The sequence below is a fragment of the Seriola aureovittata genome, chromosome 6, assembly GCF_021018895.1.
Source record: "Seriola aureovittata isolate HTS-2021-v1 ecotype China chromosome 6, ASM2101889v1, whole genome shotgun sequence".
NCBI lineage: Eukaryota > Metazoa > Chordata > Actinopteri > Carangiformes > Carangidae > Seriola > Seriola aureovittata.
The window spans coordinates 27,824,287-27,843,705 of NC_079369.1; the positions used below are offsets into that span (position 1 = coordinate 27,824,287).

Consider the following 19,419-nt stretch of genomic DNA (forward strand, 5'->3'; position numbering starts at 1 on the left):
AGCAGAAAATAAGTACTTAATATCTGTACTTATATGCCTGCTGTCATTCCCTGAACTATGACCTCTGGTAAATCAGGCGCGAAATATGGAACAAAGAAAATACTGTAGTTTTACAAACTCCTCAGGTTTATTAATATCTCATTAACACCCCCCCCCCATCCCAAACCTGCATCAGTTAAAACAATGAAAAAGCTTCTAAAAGTCAAGTTGTTCTGCTGCAGTTACGAAGCTTCAGCTGTGAGTTTCATCAAAAGCACAAAAGAAACAAAATCAACAATACAAAAAACAAACAGTAGAAAAAATTCATTCACACACATTGACACACACTTTGACCCTGTTCATGCCCGACCATCCTGATCTGGATCAGTTCTTCAGTCCATGACAGGACTGTCAGTCACTGATGATGATGCTGCTGTAAACCAGCTGTCAATCATATTTAAATCCTCCATCAGCTTTTACACTGATTTCTCTTCATATCTTTTTTTTCAATACTTTGTTTATTGAGTTTTGTTTTATTCTAAATTTACAGTAAACCGAATTCAAACATTAATTAAAATTTCTCTCTATTTCTATGAAAATCCTCACGCACATATTTTGCTTTCTCTCTCATCTAGATTCAGATCAGATTGAAGTCTCAGGTGTAAACAGGTTTTTATTTATCTTCTTTAGTATCAAAATTCACTTGTGACCCTGCTGATCATTAGAGTTTAGCTCTCCATCCCTCCACAGGAAACATCAGAGAACAGCTGGCTGAGAACAGACACATGACCTGAACTCTACAGACTGAAGCTGTTAATCTGCGATGATCAATAATCAAAGATGATTTGACCAGTTCAGCAGATGACTCAATTCTCACATGAGAAATTTTTAATGTTTACTAAGATTTTATTTACTGATCAATCGATCGATTATTAAAGAAAATACCTCTCAGATGTAATGATGATGACAATCATTGGTTTCAGTCTGACAGAATAAACAACATGAGGTTTCTGAGTCTTCGTTATTGTCACAGAAAAACATTAAAAAACAAAGATAAATCAACTTTACAGTCTCTGTCTCAGAGGAGTTCATATTTACTTCAGTGGTTAATTTGCAGGGTTTTTCCTGGACAAAAATTAGGCGGGGGTGGTACTAAGCCGTAACACTGGGGGGTGGGGGGGCACCTTCCACTTGAGAACTAGGCCTACTTTCACTCCTTACAACTTAACCGTATCTCGTCAGTTACATGAATTAACTTTTTTTCCCCATAATTGAAGAACTAATTATGTCTGCACTCAATTCAGGTCGCCTCCTTCCGCAGGCAGAAAATCCAGCGCGTTCGTATTCTTCTTCTTTGGTAATTTCGGATGGCTCTGCTTGATGCACGGATTACGATACAGAGGCACTAGATTGCCGTAGTGGCGTGCAGCTGCAATTGCAGTTAAAAGTACTAAAATTTGGTTGGGAGGCGGAGGGGCCACCAAATTTGACGGAGACGGCCGCCTCCCAATTCTCTATGCAGGAAAAACCCTGATTTGTCATTAATTAATCACGTAGACCCTGAGGATGTAGAGTGAACCTGACAGTCACACTGATGAACTGTCTCTGGAGGGAAGTTGTCTAAAAACTGGTGCAGGAGTGAAAATGTTTTTCTTAATGGACTAAAAAATTTGAAACCAGTAACACAAAGTAGAAACCATTAGCAAGAAGTAAAAACCAGTAGCAAGAAGTAGAAAACAGTTACAGAAAGTAGTTACCAAGTAGAAACCAGTAGCAGGAAGTAGAAACACTGGTCTCTGTGAGGCAGCAGAGTCTCTAACGGTCAGCAAATGTTTCAGCTGTTCGATTTAAAGCAAAGTTTGTGTCCAATCATACGACAGTGTGATGTCAGCGTCTCTGTGGCGACATGTTTGTTTGTTGCGTTGACAGGAATTTTGTACAGCAGTCAGTAAATCAGTCCAGGCTCTGCCCTCGTCCTGGACCACAGTGCTTGCCGCCGAAACAATCAATCACCAAACGGCACTCCTGAAAACACACACACACGTTAATACAACAAAACAAACACACTAATACAACAACACACACAAACATTATTACAACCTCTAATCATTTAATTAACTGAATAATCAGCTTATTATTTATTAATCAGCCGATTATTAAATAATCAGTTGAACTCCTACATTTCCCAGAATGCATTATGACACCCTACTACCAGATCTACCAACAGATGCATTTGGGTGCAGTCTGTGCTATCTGGAACTCTGTGGTCTCTGCTGGTTTTCATTATGTGCGTTTCCACCACAGGAACCTTCCCCAGGAACCAAGAACCTTTTGAGGAACGAGGGTCTAAATTTAGTCCGGGGTAATTGATCTACCCCCAAAAAAGTCCCTGGTCGGGGGGTAGTACTTTCCAAAGGTTCAGGAACTTTGGGGGGTGTGGTCTGCAGTGCTCAACATTTCTGACTGATCGAGCACTCTGCTGCATTTTATTTCACCAGCCATGTTCAAAAGCCCGTAACTGCAAGCTGTTTTGTTTTGATTCTAAACTGTTGATGTGCGTCTTTAATCCGCTTTGCAACTAACACTCGCCGCCATTCCAGCATTGATTCAATGAATCAGTTTGCATTGCAAAAAAGCACAATCAACAGCAGCACAACTTGAATCTCCTCTGTTAACAGGCTAAGTGTAGTGTCGCACAAACGATAATGCCGGCCTGTCCGTCCTTTTTTTTGGCGTCATCGTTGTTGTATAGCCTTTGCCTTCTTCTCACCGCCCCCTACTGGACTGGAGTTGTAGTGCATTTACCTCCATTTCTTTTCCATACGTCATCATCATCTCCCTGGGACTTTAGGCCAGAGTGGAAACACAGACAACAATGGGCCACAGGAACCTTTTAGTTCCTGAAGAAAAGTACCTGGAACTAAAACCTATAACTAAAAGTTCCAGGTACTCTTTGGTCAAAACGTGGCTATTGAGTCATACCCGATTCAGAGTCATGTGGTAGTTATCGTGTGTGTTGGGACGGAGACTCACAGTTTATCAGATGCAGAGTGCTGCAGGCGAGCAGCAGCAGTGCAGGAATACCAGCGAGGGGCGAGGCAGCCGAGTGGTCCTCTGTGGCAGGGGCGGGGGTTTTGTGCTGCGGCGTTGATACTGATAGAGTTGGTGATGCTTCAGAGTCAGCTTTACACTTTTGACTGTAAACACACAAACAGAGAAATCTATTAACTAATGACTCATTAGTTCACACCAGAGGAGAGTCTGTCCAGCCTGATTCAACCTGAAAACACAGAAAGTGAAACTAAAGAAAAAACCTTCATGCTCTGCTCAGACTTTGAGTCTCATGTCCTTCATGGTGACGTAGACATGCATGTTGAGAATGTGGTCTGCTGTTCTTTATCTGATGCCATGTTCCCCTCTGTGTTGTTTGAAATGATGTAACCTGTCATCGTGGAGGGGGCGTGTCTTCCTGGAGCTTTGCTCTCACTCTGTCCTCAATGTAGTGTGTGCGTGTGATGCGTTCACTTACAGCTGCTTCTGCAGGTACTGCTGCTGGGACTCGCAGGCCTTGGTCTGACTCTGAGCCGCAAACATCTGATTCTCAGCAGCTTGCTTCAGCTTGAAGTTGGCCTCGGTCTGATGGAAGGCCTGGGTCAGGTTGTTCTTCAGCGCCTCGATGTGATCTGAACAAACACACACACACACACATCAAAAATTAATATATATTATAATATTAATATAAAACTATTTTCAACGTCATGAAATCAAAAGAATCAGCTCGTTGACATATGAAGAAAGTCTCATGTTTAATGTTGGAGTTGGATTTTCTTCTTTCCTGAACTCACTGAACACAACAACATGACACCTGAGAAAACAAGTGCTGAGGAAGACCATGAGGAGTGGCTGAAATAAGCAAGTAAGTGGACCTTGATTTCAGATTATTGTGACAAACTGTGAAGAATGAAATGAAAAAGTTCTGTTTAGGTAACAACCATTTCCTATTGTTTAAGTCCTGATGTAGTGATACTGTTGATGGAAAGTTGTCCAATATAGCAACAGTAACTAGGGGTGGGGTGGGGTGTGGGGGGGGTCTGGGAGCTCCCTGCGATCAGAGCTGGAGGAGGTCTGGGAAACTGGTGACACCACGCCTTGCAGAGTGGTGGAGCAGGAGAATCTGAGCAGGGTTTGGTTCGGGTCTACATGAACTTATAAGGTCACGTCCAGTCTTATCTCTGAGTCGACTCTCTGTAATGTCAGGAACGACCGGACCTGCCAGCCCCATGTTCTCTCTGCTCTAACTTGTTTATGTACAGATCTGGATCAGTCCTGACTCTGTGAGACTGCTGCCAAAATCTGCATCTGAACCAGTTCCTGAGTCCAGGACCTAGTCCTACAATCTGATTCTTATTAAAACAAAAGAGGAATTCAGCGCTGAGGTGAGATTATTTCTTTAAACAATCCTGACCGATCTAAAAACTGACCCAGGACCAGGTGGAATCATTAGTTCAGCTCCTTTCCCTTCAGATCTCTTATCAAACATCAGCTGGTTTTTAATCCTGACAAAACTAAATGGAACCTGTCCCGGCCCACACCCTCTGTCCACACTCTGCAGAGCTCTGAGATTAAAACTGTTGTAGACACTCTGGACTCTCCTCTCACACTCTACATACTCATATGTGGTTAAATGTCTCAGTCAATAAAAGCCATGATGTGAGATGTAAATGAACCCGATCCATCCAGACTCACAGCTTCTCTCTGACCAGGCTGATCATCACTGAACTGTCAAACTTTAATTATTGCTGCTTTTACATTTGTTATACTTTCCCAGAACCTAAAAAAGTGTGTTTTATTTATGTGACATCATCTGAATGTCACAACAAAACCAACAACAACAAGAACATGGAGGTAGACGGGAGGAGCTGCTGAGTGGACCTGCTCTCTGGCTCTGGTTTTGGTCAGTCCTTAAAAACTGAAAATAAAATAATTTCCTGTCAGTTTTCATCACTTATTATGAACCTTCCTGTCGACAACAGAGACGTTACCACGGTTACAGGATTACATCATATGATCAGGTGAGATGTTATTTATCTATGTAAACTGCCTCATTCTAAACATCAGCTGATACATGTTCAACCTGAGCCTGAGAGAACTGGTTTCAGATCCTGAGCCTGAGAGAACTGGTTTCAGATCCTAAGCCTGAGAGAAGTGGTTTCAGATCCTGAGCCTGAGAGAACTGGAACCAGGAGAACTATATCCTGAAGTAGAGATCCAGGGGCCAGTTGCACAAAAAAAGCTTAAGATTTCTACTTAAATATTCCACTTAAAGTTTTATTTCTCCTTAGCTGTGGGAGTAATTTACAACAGTGAAAGTGATTTTACAGCAGTAAAATTCTAATGTTTCCACGGAGACCGTTAATTTGCTGCTTTTGATACCTGTTAACACTTTTGGGAAGTGTGTAACATTAAAGAAAGCTGCTGTCTCATCCTCCTGTTGTTTTGGCAGGAACTTCACCACAGTTAACTTTGGCCACTAAGGTGTTTTTGTGGTGTAACTGACTTTAAGTGATTCCTCAAGTTTTAGAGTAAGATAAGAAGAAAACCTTAAATACTTAAGTCAACATTTTACCATATGGAGACAATTTAGGGGTGTTTTGTGCAATTGTTTGTATTTTAAGGAAACCTTAACCTTCAGACTTTAAGGATAAACTTAACTTAAGGTGTTTTGTGCAACTGGCCCTTAGTCTCAGCCAGCCTCTGTTTAAATAAAGAAGTGAATTTCGTAATTTCTCTGGATTATAGTTTAATATTTTATACTCTTCTATTAAAAACTGAAATCTGAAATAATCTCAGATTTAAAGATTTAAACCTTTGAGGCTCAGAAACTTCATGTCCTGAAGGATTCAGAGTCTGGAGACAAACCCTTGCTCTGAGGTGAGCTAAGTGTTTCTGACATTAAACAGTGAGTGATGTTTATCGGGGCCGGCAGCTCCCTGTTCATACAATGCTGCTCTCAAATCTGCTTTAGACAGGAACAAGTGGTTTCCCTTTGACTGTTCACGGCAGGAAGTCACCTTCAATAAAGCGTCTCTCAACTTCCTATCAGGCCACTGTTTGAGCCCCAGCTGCTTCTGGAGAGTATGAGCAAAGGAAAACACCTTTTTTCCCCATTAACAGCAACAACAGACCTCACTTCATAGTTCACTGTGACAGAAACACTCTGCAGGTCATTTAGTCTTCTTGTTAAAGACGTCAGGATGTTGAAATCACAAAAATACACAAGTTATCTTCAGGTATTTGTAGTTTTTACAGTGAACAGTCTGTAAGCCTTTGTTATTGCTGCACAAACTCTATTTGAAATAAATCTGATCATTTCAGCTTCTCTCAGTAAAGTCAATCAAATTCAGAAAATTAGTCCTGGTTTCCGAGGATCAGCAGCTGAGAACAGGTTTGATTAAGGCGTCACCTCCTGTAGGTTCACACTAAACCCAGCATTGTTGAGTTGCCCTGTCAACAATTAACTAGAGCAGGTGTCTGAATCTGAATCCAGGATCGAATCTGAATCCTCTCAAATCCCAGATTCAATCTCATTAGGTTTATCTTTCATCATTCGTCAGTGATTAAAGGTTCACATTTTACACCTCTGTTAAGTGTTGATCCATAAGAAGATATATTTGTGGTTCATCTCAGTGTAGTTTTACATCTCCTCTCTCAGGCTTCTCTCTGGAGCTCTAGTAACAACAGGTCAGTGAGTCAACAGAACAGAGGAGGCTCTGAGCCTCTCTTCTGAAGGGAAATCCAGCTAGTAAAAAGTTTCCAGTTAGTCCTGGACTCTGTGACCATGTTGAGTGGTGGTGTGAAGTCTAGCAGGAACTCCTCCCTCTCTCCTCTGAGCTGTTAGTGTTAGCGTAGCGCTGCCATCCTGACATCACTACAGGGAACCCCACATTCCAAAGTCCTGACTGAGGCGAGCTGTTTGTGGAGAGCCGCTGATTCCACTCCAGTTTCCAACGCACAGAACAAACCTGTTCTACACAGACTTGTATTACATATAACTGTACTACATAGACCAAACCTGTTCTACACAGAACTGTTCTACACAGACTTGTACTACATAGAACTGTTCTATACAGACTTGTACTACATAGAACTGTTCTGTACAGAACAAACCTGTTCTACACAGACGTGTACTACATAGAACTGTTCTATACAGAACAAACCTGAGTTCATCCTGCAGGTTACAGATATACTCTGCAGTTCTCTATTAACTTTATTTACCAGCTCAGAACCTCGTGTAATCTTTTCTTATTTATCTTTTTCCTTCCTCCTTTCCTGTATTTCTTCTATTTTTCATTACTTTATTCATTCTCTCTGCATTATAATCGGGACACTTCTTTTCTTGTTTACTTTTCCTTATTCTTTTCTTTATTTCTTTAATTTTCCTTCTTACTTTCTCTTTTTTTAGCTTCAATCTTCCTGTTTTCTGTTATCAGTTTCCTTCTTTCTCTCCCTCTTTTTCTCTGCTTTTCTTTCTCTTTCCTACTACATCGCTGTTTTCTTCTTTTCCTTTAATCATTCCTTATTCACTTCCCTTATTAATCGTTTCATCCTACTCCTTTTCATTTATTTTTTCCTCACTTTTTTTTATTTCATTCCTTCCTTCCATTTTTATTGATTTACTTCCGTTTCTTTCTTATTAATTATTTAATTTTGTTCATTCCTTCATTCCTCTTTTTATCTTTTTTACCTTATTTCATTAATCCTCACCTTCTTTCCTTCTTCTGTTCTTCCTTGTTATCTTTCCATCCTTCAATCATGAAAATCTGAACATTTTTAAAGAATGTCTTTCCTTCTTTTATTTGTCTTTCTCCTTTGCTTTTCTTCTTTTATACTTTCCTTCAGATTTTATTATTATATTTCTTTCTTCCTTTTTCAGTTTTCCTTTGATTCTTCTCTTTATTTCCTTTATTTTATCGGTTTTGTTCCACTCTTCCTTTCTTTGTCCATTGTTTCCTTCCTTTTAATTTGTTGTTACATATCTCTTTTCACCTCCCACCCTCCCTTAATTACATTTTCCCACTTTCTTTCCTTCTTTGTTTTTACTTAATTGTTTTTCAGTCTTATTTCCTTATTTCCTTGTTTCCTTCCATTGTTCCTTCCTAACACCTTCTATCACTCCATTCGTTCCTCACATTCCTGAAGATCATACCTGAGTTTACACCTGATGTTTATACCTGGTCGTGTTCCTGCTCAGACTTTATTCAGATCATTTTTTATTCATATGATTTGTGCTTTTTGATTCTTTGAATTCTTCTCTGTTCGTCTCTCAGAGCAGAACCACAGTCCTGCTTTTTTTAAACCAACCAATCATGTGTGTTTGTTTACTATGACTCACAGGTTGTCATGGTAACAGAGGGGAAAATGCAGCTAAGAATACCACTGGTGGCTGGCTGAGAAAGTCTCCTTTCATGGCAGTGACGGAGGTTTTCCTACCTTCCTGCTGGCTGAGCTGAGCTGTGAGGTTCGCCTCCGTCTGACGGAGCTGTTCCACGTTCTCCTGCAGGACGCTGATGTTCTTGTTCAGGCCGACCTGAGGCATGAAACAAACACACCCAGAGAGAAAACACATGTTACTGAGAGACTCACAAGTCTCAGGTTTTTGGTTTTTGTATCAGGAACAGTTTCTGTCATGGTTTCTGACAAATTAAGCATTTAGTGGAAAAAATTACAATGGCTGTCAATGAGGATTTACATATATACAACTGAATTTTAATGTTTAATCTTTAATGTTTGTTTATGTCCTTAAAAAAGGACAAACCTGGAATCTTTGCTTTGAACAAAAAGTAAAGATTAATTTATCACAGACATTAATAAACATAATTCAACATGATGTTAATGTGTCAGATGCAGCAGGTTGGTGTTAAACCTGAAAAGAAACTAACAGGAAGAAACTACATCAAAGCTTATGATACAGCAGAAGGTCAAAGGTCACAACAGATGAAGGAACCAAAGTGTTCAAGCCCTGAGTATAATACAAAACCTCACTGTGCACACCTGCTCAGGCGATTTCAGTTCTTCAAGACAAGACACGAAAGCAATGAGTTTATCAACTCGTTATTCTGGAGCTCTCGCTCAACACCTGACTCTTGTACAGAAAAGCTTTTTTGTCAAAAATAAAGCGTCTCTGAGATGATTTTTTTACCTGGAGTTGTTGATTTGACCACGCCCACTTCTATCACACTAGCTCCACCCACATTGATTTTGGTTCAAATACTTTTTTCTGTATTATTGTTGTTTTGTAATAAACGTCATTTATCATGATGCAGCTCAGAGCAGAGACTGTTCAAGGAAGCAACAGCACCTTCGCTGTCACACCTTTACAACAGGACACACCTTTAGCTGGGCCATGCTGGGCCAGGCCAGCTCAGACTGTCTGCTCCTGGAGCTGAGATGGTGACAGAAAGCAGGACGGCTCAGCTCTGAGAACGGCTTTTAGAAGCATTCCTTTCATCGAACGCAGGAGTTATAGTTAGACCAGCAGAGTCCTGCTCTTAAAGGAATAGTCCAAACAAACATCTTCACCCTGAGGAGCTCAAGACCATAACACTGAACAGTTCACTCTGTGTACTCACAGTGTTCATAACAATATACACTGTGTACTCACACGGTTCATAACAACAGCACTAATGTAGACAGCTGAGCCGACAGAGGTGAGTGCTTCATTCATTATCAACACATCATCTGACACAGGTTCACTGCTTCAACACTCCAGAATATTCAGGAATCCTGGAAAACCTCAAGAACAACTAGAATCCTAGAATGACGGACCCAGATATTTCTCAATGACTGAAAACTTCCTGAAGGATTCTTGAAACATGAATCTTCTGAGAGACACTGAGAACATCCTTTAAGACCACTAGAAGCCTGTCAAATCCTGCTATAACCTCCTACAAGGACTCCTGGAACACACTCCAGGAACCATACAACACTATCAGGAACCTCAGGACCTCTGCAACCTTTCCGGGGACTTCTAATCTTCTAAGGAAACCTGGACCTGAACCAGTCATCCCTGTCCTGTACTCATGTCATGTTATTACAGTGATCTCACCATAGACTGAACACTTGAAACTGCTCAACAGGAAGTGATGTACAGCGGTGAACTCCTCTTTGCATAAAGCTCCTCACTTCATGCTGCTCTGTTGTAGGAATATAAATCAAACCACAGCTATGATCTGAACGTAACCAGCTCACACTAGTAGTTCTGATGATTACTGACAGGAAGATGAGGTCAGAGCATAGAGAAGGTTCAGCTCCACACCACCTGTACCTGAGCTGAGGTCAGTCTCTGGGATCAGAGGTCAAACGTTAAGTATCCACAACAAAGTTCAGTATCCATCGATTCAACTTCTCTTGGAGAACCAGGACCTAGACCTTCACACACACGTACCTGAGCTGGTCCTAAAAGGTAGATACTGTAGGTAGATATAAAGCATGTCTGTATGTTGGCCTGATGACAGTGTCTGTTGTGTGTTGCAAGTTCTTGAAGAACTACTGGTTCTCAAGGACCCCTTAGAACTAGAACAAGGACTACAGTGTTTTTACCTCCTGAAGGACTCCTGGAACACACTCCAGTAACAATATAACACTATCAGGAACCCCTTTAACCCTCTTTTACCTCTTCCAGGACTCCTACAGCAGAGATAGACTGAAAAAGAGAGACAGAGAATGTAGACACGCCCTAATTAGTAGCTCCAGCTGCCTCAGACTCATCCATCATTAGCTGGTCCATAAATCAGTCACAGCTCGAACAGATCCACTGCAGACATCTGCTGTTCATCTCCAGAGCTCAGTAACTTCTAATTTTGTAAGAATCTTTCGTACTTGGTTTAACACTGACTAGCAGGTTAAAGGATCACCAGGAGCTTCCTGACCAGAGGTTTAACAGGCCTGATGGAGGCTTCACTGTCTCTGATGGATCAATCTGGGTTTGGAGGGCCAAGTGTATAACCTGGTGAAGGAGGACTGATGTGTTGATGTGTTCTGAGCCTGATTCTCCTGGTTTCAGCCTCTTAGTTTCAGTAATGGGGATTTCTAAAGTCCCATCCAACAGGAGCCAAACCTCCGATGGACCAAATATTTTTGGCCATGTAGCTGATTATTCATCTCCAGAAGGAAAACTAGTTTATTAATTTAAGCTCAGGAAAAAAAAAAAAGTATTATTAACAGTCAAGATCAAAAAATAAACCTCATATCAAACACACACTGACTCCCACTAGTTCACCTGAAACAAAAGCAATAAAACTGAAAAAAGAAAAACACGTGAACCAAAAAATTCACCACCTCAAAATATCACACAACAGCTGCAAATATCACAGGTGGTTCAGACGTTTCACATCTGAGAGCCTCAGCTCCAGGCTCTAGTTCCAATCACTGATCATCGTCTCTATCTACCCAGCATTCACTGGGTTAACATGACTGTCAGCTGCTCTGAGGTCAGCTGAAATTCAGGTGGATTCACTCAGAGCAGGAGGTGGAAAACACAACTGCTCTCACTGGTAAGGCTTTTATTTTGTAGGAATGATGAGTTTGGGCCTGAAGGGGTTAAATGATGTCTGGGGTTTTTGAGGTTGAACACAGGAAACAGTCAGTTCTCTGAAAATATCCTGTCAGTGTGAATGAACATCCTGAGGCTGATACACATATAGACACGTATATTAGTTCAATACAAGTATCAGACTTTGAGGTGGAAGATAATTAATATTAAAAGAAGTCGGTCTGGGATCAGGACTCAGCTGGACCCTAATGATTACACATCATTGGTGTCCATTCAGTCTGAGGAGCCACCTCCTACAGACCCTGCTGTTCCAGACTCTCAGATGCAGCAGAGCCAGTCTGTCTGAACGTGGACCCTGACTTGGTCCAGGACTCGACTGGTGATGTTTCACAACAACACACGCACACAGAGGGTTTGTTTTGGCTCGTGTGCTGCTCGGTGACCGTGTGTCAGTGCTCAATGTTGGAGTTTGATATCATGTTTACAGAACACATGCAAGGTCAAAATGCAGCGTTAACAGTGAAATCTGGGTAATGTAGTACCAGATAACAAAAAGCCAGAGTTTGACAGCAGCTTAACAAGAAATGTTTTACGTTTGCTCATTTCAGTTTCTATAAATAAAGGTAACATTTAAGATTGTCCAAAACACAGACATGATGTCAGAGTTTCTCTTCAGCAATTAAAGATCAGATCAGACCACACATTGTTAGTCCCACTGTGGGGAACTTTGCAGCATTACAGCAACAAAGTGGACTGTGCAAAAAAAAAAAACTGCAAAATGTCAATATCAAATACTAAGAATTTAAAAAGGATAAATGATAGATAATAATATGTACAAATCAAATATTTAAATATATCAATATTTGCAGCAAATAAGTGATACTGCACATTTGATGTGTGTTCATTATTTTATGGGCATTTTTTTGCCTTTATTTGGATAGACACAGTGAGAGAGAGAGAGAGAGAGAGGGAGGGGATGACCTGCAGCAAAGGGCCACGGGTCGGACTCGAACCTCAAACCTGAGGATGAGAGCTGAGCCGCCATCCTCCTGTCCACTGGTAGGAGGGGTCATCCCAGGACAGAGCTGGTCTGTTAAGCCTCTTCCTGTCAGCAGTGCAGATGCCGCTGCTCCAGCAGGGGACAGAAAATACCCCCCACACTGCTGAAGACCTGAGACCTGAGCAGGGAGAGTCTGCTCTTTCGTTTTTATACATGTTACTGTGTCCTACATAATGAGGCTTTCACAGGATGAGCAGAGAGAAAACGCCAGTCTGGAGGGAAGAAGTCGAATGAGGAAAAAAATTAAGAGCAGAGGTGAAGGAGAGGAGGGGAGGAGGAGGAGGAATGAGTCAGGGCGAACCACGAGAGGAGGAGGAGGGAGGGAATACAGGCAAACACTCACTTTTTCCAACCAACAACTCAGAGAATATGAAGCTGGAAAAGTTGGAAGCAGCTAAACTAAACTGCTGAACGTCTCTTCAGTTTAAACACTGAGAGGGAAAAACTATTCAAACCCCTTATACAGGAAGCAGCAGAAACTCTCCCGGAATGGAAATCGGAGGGAGCAGAGTAAAGAGGAGGTCACACCAGTTCATATCAGAGCTTCACACAGACACTCTGTCAGGTTAGAAAGAGGTTTCTATTCAGTCCAGATCCTGGAACGTTCCGAGATCCTTCTCCACATACAATTGTAAAGGTGTTATTTACATGTTTTGCTGAGGACATGTTGAACTTGTTAGTGTTCCTCTGAGGAGGGTGGGGCTGCTGCGGTTGGAAATGTGGCAATTTTACTCTAGAAGCTATTTTCAATTTCAATTTTGTGATAATGTTAAAATCATGAACACCTCCCACTAACAACAACTGAGTGGATCTGACTCCTCTGAGCTCCACTGTTCCCACTAACCATTAATCAGTCAGACTCCCTGCTGCACTATCATGAACACACACTGTAGTTTATTCCAAGTCCTGCTGCCTCAAATACTCACTACAACACCAAATGTGGATTAATCCGCTGCTAATTCTAGACTCCTGTTTGAAAAAAAAAAGAAACTTTATATTTGCGCAGAGTTTTAAAAGATTTACATCCTCAGTAGGAACCAATTAGCTAAGAGCTGAGGTTTTATTATTTGATAAGGCAGTCAAGGGTGACAGGAAATGTGCCAGAAAAAAGAGAAGTTACCCACATGGTAAAGCTCCCTAACCACTCAGCTATTGGGTCACACACCCAACAACATAAAACCTTCAGCTTGAGTAGCTCAACTAGTTCCTCTGATATTTATCTGCTGAGTCACCTTAACTGTTCACATGTGAGTTCAGCATCAAACTTCATTCCTTTACTCACCAACAGCTGTCTTGTGAGGTGGAAACCTATTAAAGCAATCTTTTCTTCTACTGATGTGAGCATGCTAACCAGCTAGCCCCTTGTCAGCCTGTGTTTCCTATAGCGACTCACTGCAGCCTACAGTCTGCCCTGAAGATGTAGCTGCTCAGAGGACGTACTATAACCTCATGTTTTATAAAAACAAAGATCAATCAGAACAAAGGAGACAGTCACCACCACCTGCTACTGACAAGAAACCACGTTCATCAGCTGAGAAAACTTACGGCTAATCCTTTCAAAATAAATTTAAACAACTGAAAAAATCAGCTCTCTCATTAACATTCACTTGGACTCTAGGATGAACTGATTCGATTTTGGTGGTCAAAATTAAAGGTGGTGGCGACCTAACAACACACTTTTTAGCCATAACTCAAGACTTCACACAGCAATTATGACAAAATTTCCCACAAATGGTTCATATTTTATAAACAGGGATGTAACCTGAAACTAGTCTGAGTGGAGGAGGCAGAAACAACAAGGAGGTAATTCTAGATTGCTTTGAAACACAAACACAGAGATGAATACAAGGAAAGAAACTGATTCAGGTTCAACCAGGAACTTAATCTTCAGCTTTATATCTGTAACCATGAAAACTAACTTCCCCCAAAGACAAGACACTACATAAATCTGACAGTTTATTGTTTTCACTACAAATCAACTTTTCTAAATGTTATATATTGTTCTGTCTTGTCACAAGAAACTGTCTCATCATCAACACAGTTTGAGCTGTTTTCTTCTTTTAGAAAACAAAGTATGACTTGTTAAACCAGCAAATTATTTTACAGTGTATAAACTCAGTCACTCACATTTTCCTGGCGACACTCTTCCAGCGAGGCGTTTGTGGCGTTGAGGTGTGTCTGCAGCAGCAGGATCTCTGCGGTCTTGCGCTCCACCTCCTCCCTCGTCTTCTCCACCTTCTCCTCCAGAGCCACCTTGTTATTGTTCCATGTCGCTGTGGACATCTTCAGCTGCTCCTTCGTGCCCTGCAGCTCTTTGTTGCAGTGGGCCACACCCTTCCAGTCCGGAGATGTCGACCACACCACGATGATGATGAGCGAGACCAGGGACCAGAGCAGCAACAGGGCAAGCACCACGTTCTTTGCCTTCTGGGAGGACTTGGAGGAGGCCGCCATGGGGAGAACACCTGAGGAGGAGGAGGAGGAGGAGGAGGATGGAGATGGAGATGAAGATGAGGCTGAGGCTGAGGCTGAGGCTGAGGCTGAGGCTGACGCTGGCGAGGACGAGCTGTGGAGGAGCAGCTGCTCTTAGTGAGGCGCTCAGGTTGAAGTGAGCTTGACGCTCGCTGTAGGCTGGAGAGAAACACAGGGAGGGGCTCCCTCACAGGGTGACAGGAGGACGGAAAACCCACGGCCACACCCCCTGCCTCACCCGCTCCACCTCCCCCCCTGAGTCCAACACCCCACCTCCCACTGCCTCCCCACCCCAAACCTCACCCTCCTCCTCCTCTCCATGTCAGTTTTATCGTGCCCAGAGAGGACGCAGTGATCAACAGGAAAGTCACAACATCAGAGGGAAGCCACACACACACACACACACACACACACACACACACACACACACACACACACACACACACACACACTGCTCACATGGAAAGTTTCATTTAAGTGTGAGGTGTGTCTCTCTGTGTGTGTGTGTGTGTGTGTGTGTGTGTGTGTGTGTGTGTGTGTGTGTGTGTGTGTGTGTGTGGAACACTGTGGCTTTCTGTTTCTGTTTCCCAGCCTCAGAGCCGTGAACCTGGATGAACTCTAACTGAAAATATGTGGATCTTTTGGCAACAACGCTCCAGTTGAAACATTTCAGGCCAAGAAATCTAAGAAATGAAACTCAGAGAGAAACAGAGGGAGAGGGAGAGAGAGAGAGAGAGGGAGAGAGACAGACAGACAGACAGAGAGAGAGAGATAGACAGGTAGAAAGAAAAGACAGAGAACGACTGGAATAGTTTTCTGAAAAGTCAGAAAGGCAGCAGCAGTACCTCTCACTCTTTCCTGACCTCCGGCCAGCTGTTGGCACACAGCTGGCACAGACCCCCATCCCCTGTCCCACCAGGCCCCTCCGCCTCTCTGAGCTGTGATTGGTTCACAGTGTGTTCGAGGGCAGAGCTTCAGTCTCTGGACTCCTGGAAACAACCAAACAACATCTCTATAAACATCTGTAATTCCTGCCAGGAGCCAGGGGTCCTGGTCCATATCCAGGACTAGCCCAGCCCCCCGCCACCCCCAACCACACCCTGAGGGGGTGGAGCTTCAGGGAAGCAATGGGCCAAAAGAACTCAGGTTATAAAAGAGACAGAGGAGCATTAACTCAAAGCAGCAAAAAGAGTTCAGACTGACAAGCTGTTATAATAGAGAGAACAGCTGAGAGAATATATATATATATATATACATATAATCTCTCTGTTAATAACATGATAATGCCACACAGCCAAACATCAGCCTGGATCTGAACTACTGTAGCTTATAAATATGACAGCTTTCATAAAATGTTTTATTACTGGTCTATTAACAGCTTTTCCTCTGCACTTCAGCTTGTCTGGGTTTGGTCACCACAGGAAGTGGAGAAATCTACTGTGTGTGAGTGTGTGTGTGAGTGTGTGTGTGTGTGTGTGTGTGTGTGTGTGTGTGTGTGTTTCCTTTGCACAAACAAATGAGTGACTATTTCACATCCACATGAGTCATGTGGATGTTATGAGTTCTCTGCTGTAAAAAGTTTCATTTAAAAAAAAATGGTGTGAGCACAGATTTTGGATTTTCCCTGCACAAACTGATCAAACAGTTTTATTAATATCCTGATCATATGACCTACTTCACACACACACTTCTACTAGACTGGTGAAACTTTGTCCTGTGCACTCAGCTCTGTTAGCCAGAGTAAAAGTGAAAGATCATTTAGTTTATATTATCTATTCTGTGTTGAATCATTTCATTTTAAATACAGGACTTACAACTTAAGCTGAACCTCACACTGAACTCGGAAAAACTGGTTTCAGATACTGCGCTGCAGAATGATGGAACGAGCTCCAAAAAAATTTTAAAAGTTATAATTTCTTATTTCACTCAAACATTTTAAAGGGTTATACTCATGTTTTTACAATCACACTTGCACATACTTCTTTTTTTAATGTGAAAGTGTATAATGTCTGTCTTTGAATTACCTGTGCCCATTTTAATCCCTGTCAATTTATGTGTGCGTCTACTGTATATGTTTATTTTTATACACTGGTCCATCTTAAAAAAGAGATCCCGATCTCAATGAGACTACCTGTTTAAATAAAGGAATTAATAACAATTCTTCAGTGTTTATCACTGCGTCTCTCAACAGCTCTTCAAGTGTTCAGAGCTCCCCGTAAATTAACACACAAGACAGTAAACATGAATGAACCTGTCAGAATCAGTCTTAAATTGTTTAATTTGATCCTCCGTCCATGTGATAAATACAGGTCCAGAGTGTCAGTCCTGATCTGTGAAACCTCACTGCTTCATTACAAACATGTCACCAGGTGACAGGCAAACATCAGCATCATCACAGTCTGTTTCTGAATCAGAAAGAAATAAGATCACACAGCACAGGTGAGAACCTGCTGATCCCGCCTCCTCTGTCCATACACAGGAAAGGCTGCAGGTTCAGGTGAGGTCAGAGATCAACTGTCCTCACAGGTTGTGGTGACATTCAGACAGTAAAGCGTTAGCTGCAGGAGCTAACAGGCTAACAAAAGCACTGTCCCTATTTGACCATGCAGGTCATGACTCACGACTCTCACACTAACTGAACATCTCTGCATGTTTCAGATCAGAATTATGACTGCAACCACTAATTACCTTAATTTTTGATCAATCAGATGATTTCTTTGATTAATTGTTAATTTATAAAGTGTAAAGGATAAAGACGTCCAAGGTAACGTCCTCAAACATCTCATTTTGTCTGACCAACCAACCCAAGGAGGTTCAGTCACTGTGACAGAGACCAGAAAGAATCTGAGAGGTAGGAAACATAACAACTAATCACATAATTAATCAATCAATTGTTTCAGCAGTCCAGTTCTGGTTCAGGTGACATACAGTCATTACATTTCTGATTCAGACAAGAGAAACATCACATCCTGACTCAGCTGAAACCAAGCTATTAATCAACCATTAGGCAATCACTCAATTAGTCGATTGGTAGAAAATTAACAACTATTTTGATAATCAATCGACCTTTTCAAGTCACTTTTCAAGCAAAACAGTCAAACATTGTTTCAGCTTCTTCAATGTCTTTGAAAAGTATTATTTATATTTATTTATGACACTAAATTGGACTTCCTCAGACTCGTGATGACATTTTATAAACAAATTAATCAATTAATCAAGGCAATAATCATCAGATTCAGTGATAATAAAAATAAGGAATCCTCAGCACAGAATATTTCACATTTTTTGTTGAAAAATGACTGAAACAAATAAAGGATTTGGATCAGATTGTTGCTGATTTTTTTATCCTCAAATCCTGATTTAAAGATTTTATTTTTGGCAGCAGTCATTGTGGCGCCACCGTGAGGTCAGAACGCATCATGACATTATCATCATTATCATCATCATCATCATCACACTGATCTGAGAGCAGCTGTGTGGCTGCGCCCCTGCTGTTACATCACTCACTCTACACCTCTGATCTCTGCTCAACACAAACACCGAATAATTAGAGATCTACTAAAAAACATATTATTTACATTACTGATTAATTGAGAGATGCATGCAATGTAAGATGGAGGCCATTTTGGACAATACCAACCATCCTCTCCACAACATTCTGGCAGGACAGAGAAGCAGCTACAGCTGCAGCAAACGTCTCATCTCACTGCGCTGCAGAACAGAGAGGTTCAGGAGATCCTTTGTTCCCACTGCCATCAGGCTATAACATACCTCAGTCAAAGGAAGTGGACTCATTTAAATATTATTGTTTATTATGTATTATAAACTGTTTTAACTATTACCAGTGAGCTACTAGACACATGCATTTCCCCAAGGGGGTAAATAAAGTATCTATTTATCAATCTAATGTAGAGCTGCAGAGATCAGTCCATTAATCAGCAACTGTTCTAATATTGGAAGAAAAGTTTGAGTCGTTTTTTAAGCAGATACAAAATAAATGTGAAGATTTGATGTTTTTCTTTGTCAGACTTGATAATAAACCAGAGGTCCTCAAAGTTTTTCAGCATGGCATCTCTTCAAGAAGCTGGAAAGAGTTAACAGCCCTCCACCTCTCAAAATGTATCAAATTCTATTAATCAACTAAAAAGGATCCATGTCAAATTTTAGAGAAATACAGGTCAGCAACATCAAACTTTGGTTTAATTTGCTACCAGTGGTGCAGTGACTTATACAGAGCAGAGGGCTCCGCCCCCCACCCCCAACTCACTGTGTGATTCAGCTGTTTACTAAACCAATGACAAAAAATATAGACCAGACTGAAACATACCTTTTCATGACAGCAGCAGCAGCAGCAGCA

At 41.6% G+C, this 19,419-nt stretch overlaps 1 protein-coding gene across 1 annotated transcript; it reads right to left on the reverse strand.

The window, feature by feature from the left end:
• Nucleotides 1-105: 105 nt before the first annotated feature.
• si:ch211-1a19.3 (uncharacterized) lies at nucleotides 106-15,243 on the reverse strand. The gene is made up of 5 exons (XM_056378543.1): nucleotides 14,718-15,243; nucleotides 8,470-8,566; nucleotides 3,509-3,662; nucleotides 3,013-3,176; nucleotides 106-2,004 (listed from the first exon to the last, which is right to left on the reverse strand). Coding segments are annotated over exons 1-5 (744 nt in total). The 5' UTR covers nucleotides 15,045-15,243; the 3' UTR covers nucleotides 106-2,002.
• Nucleotides 15,244-19,419: the final 4,176 nt, after the last annotated feature.

Excerpts from the sequence above, each read along its gene's own strand:
- si:ch211-1a19.3 (XM_056378543.1), bottom strand. The coding sequence starts at position 15,044 with ATGGCGGCCTCCTCCAAGTCCTCCCAGAAGGCAAAGAACGTGGTGCTT. Across the intron at positions 3,663-8,469 it reads TCAGCTCAGCCAGCAGGAAG|ATCACATCGAGGCGCTGAAG; the intron begins GTAGGAAAACCT and ends GTGTTTGTTCAG. Across the intron at positions 3,177-3,508 it reads CAGTACCTGCAGAAGCAGCT|TCAAAAGTGTAAAGCTGACT; the intron begins GTAAGTGAACGC and ends GTGTGTTTACAG.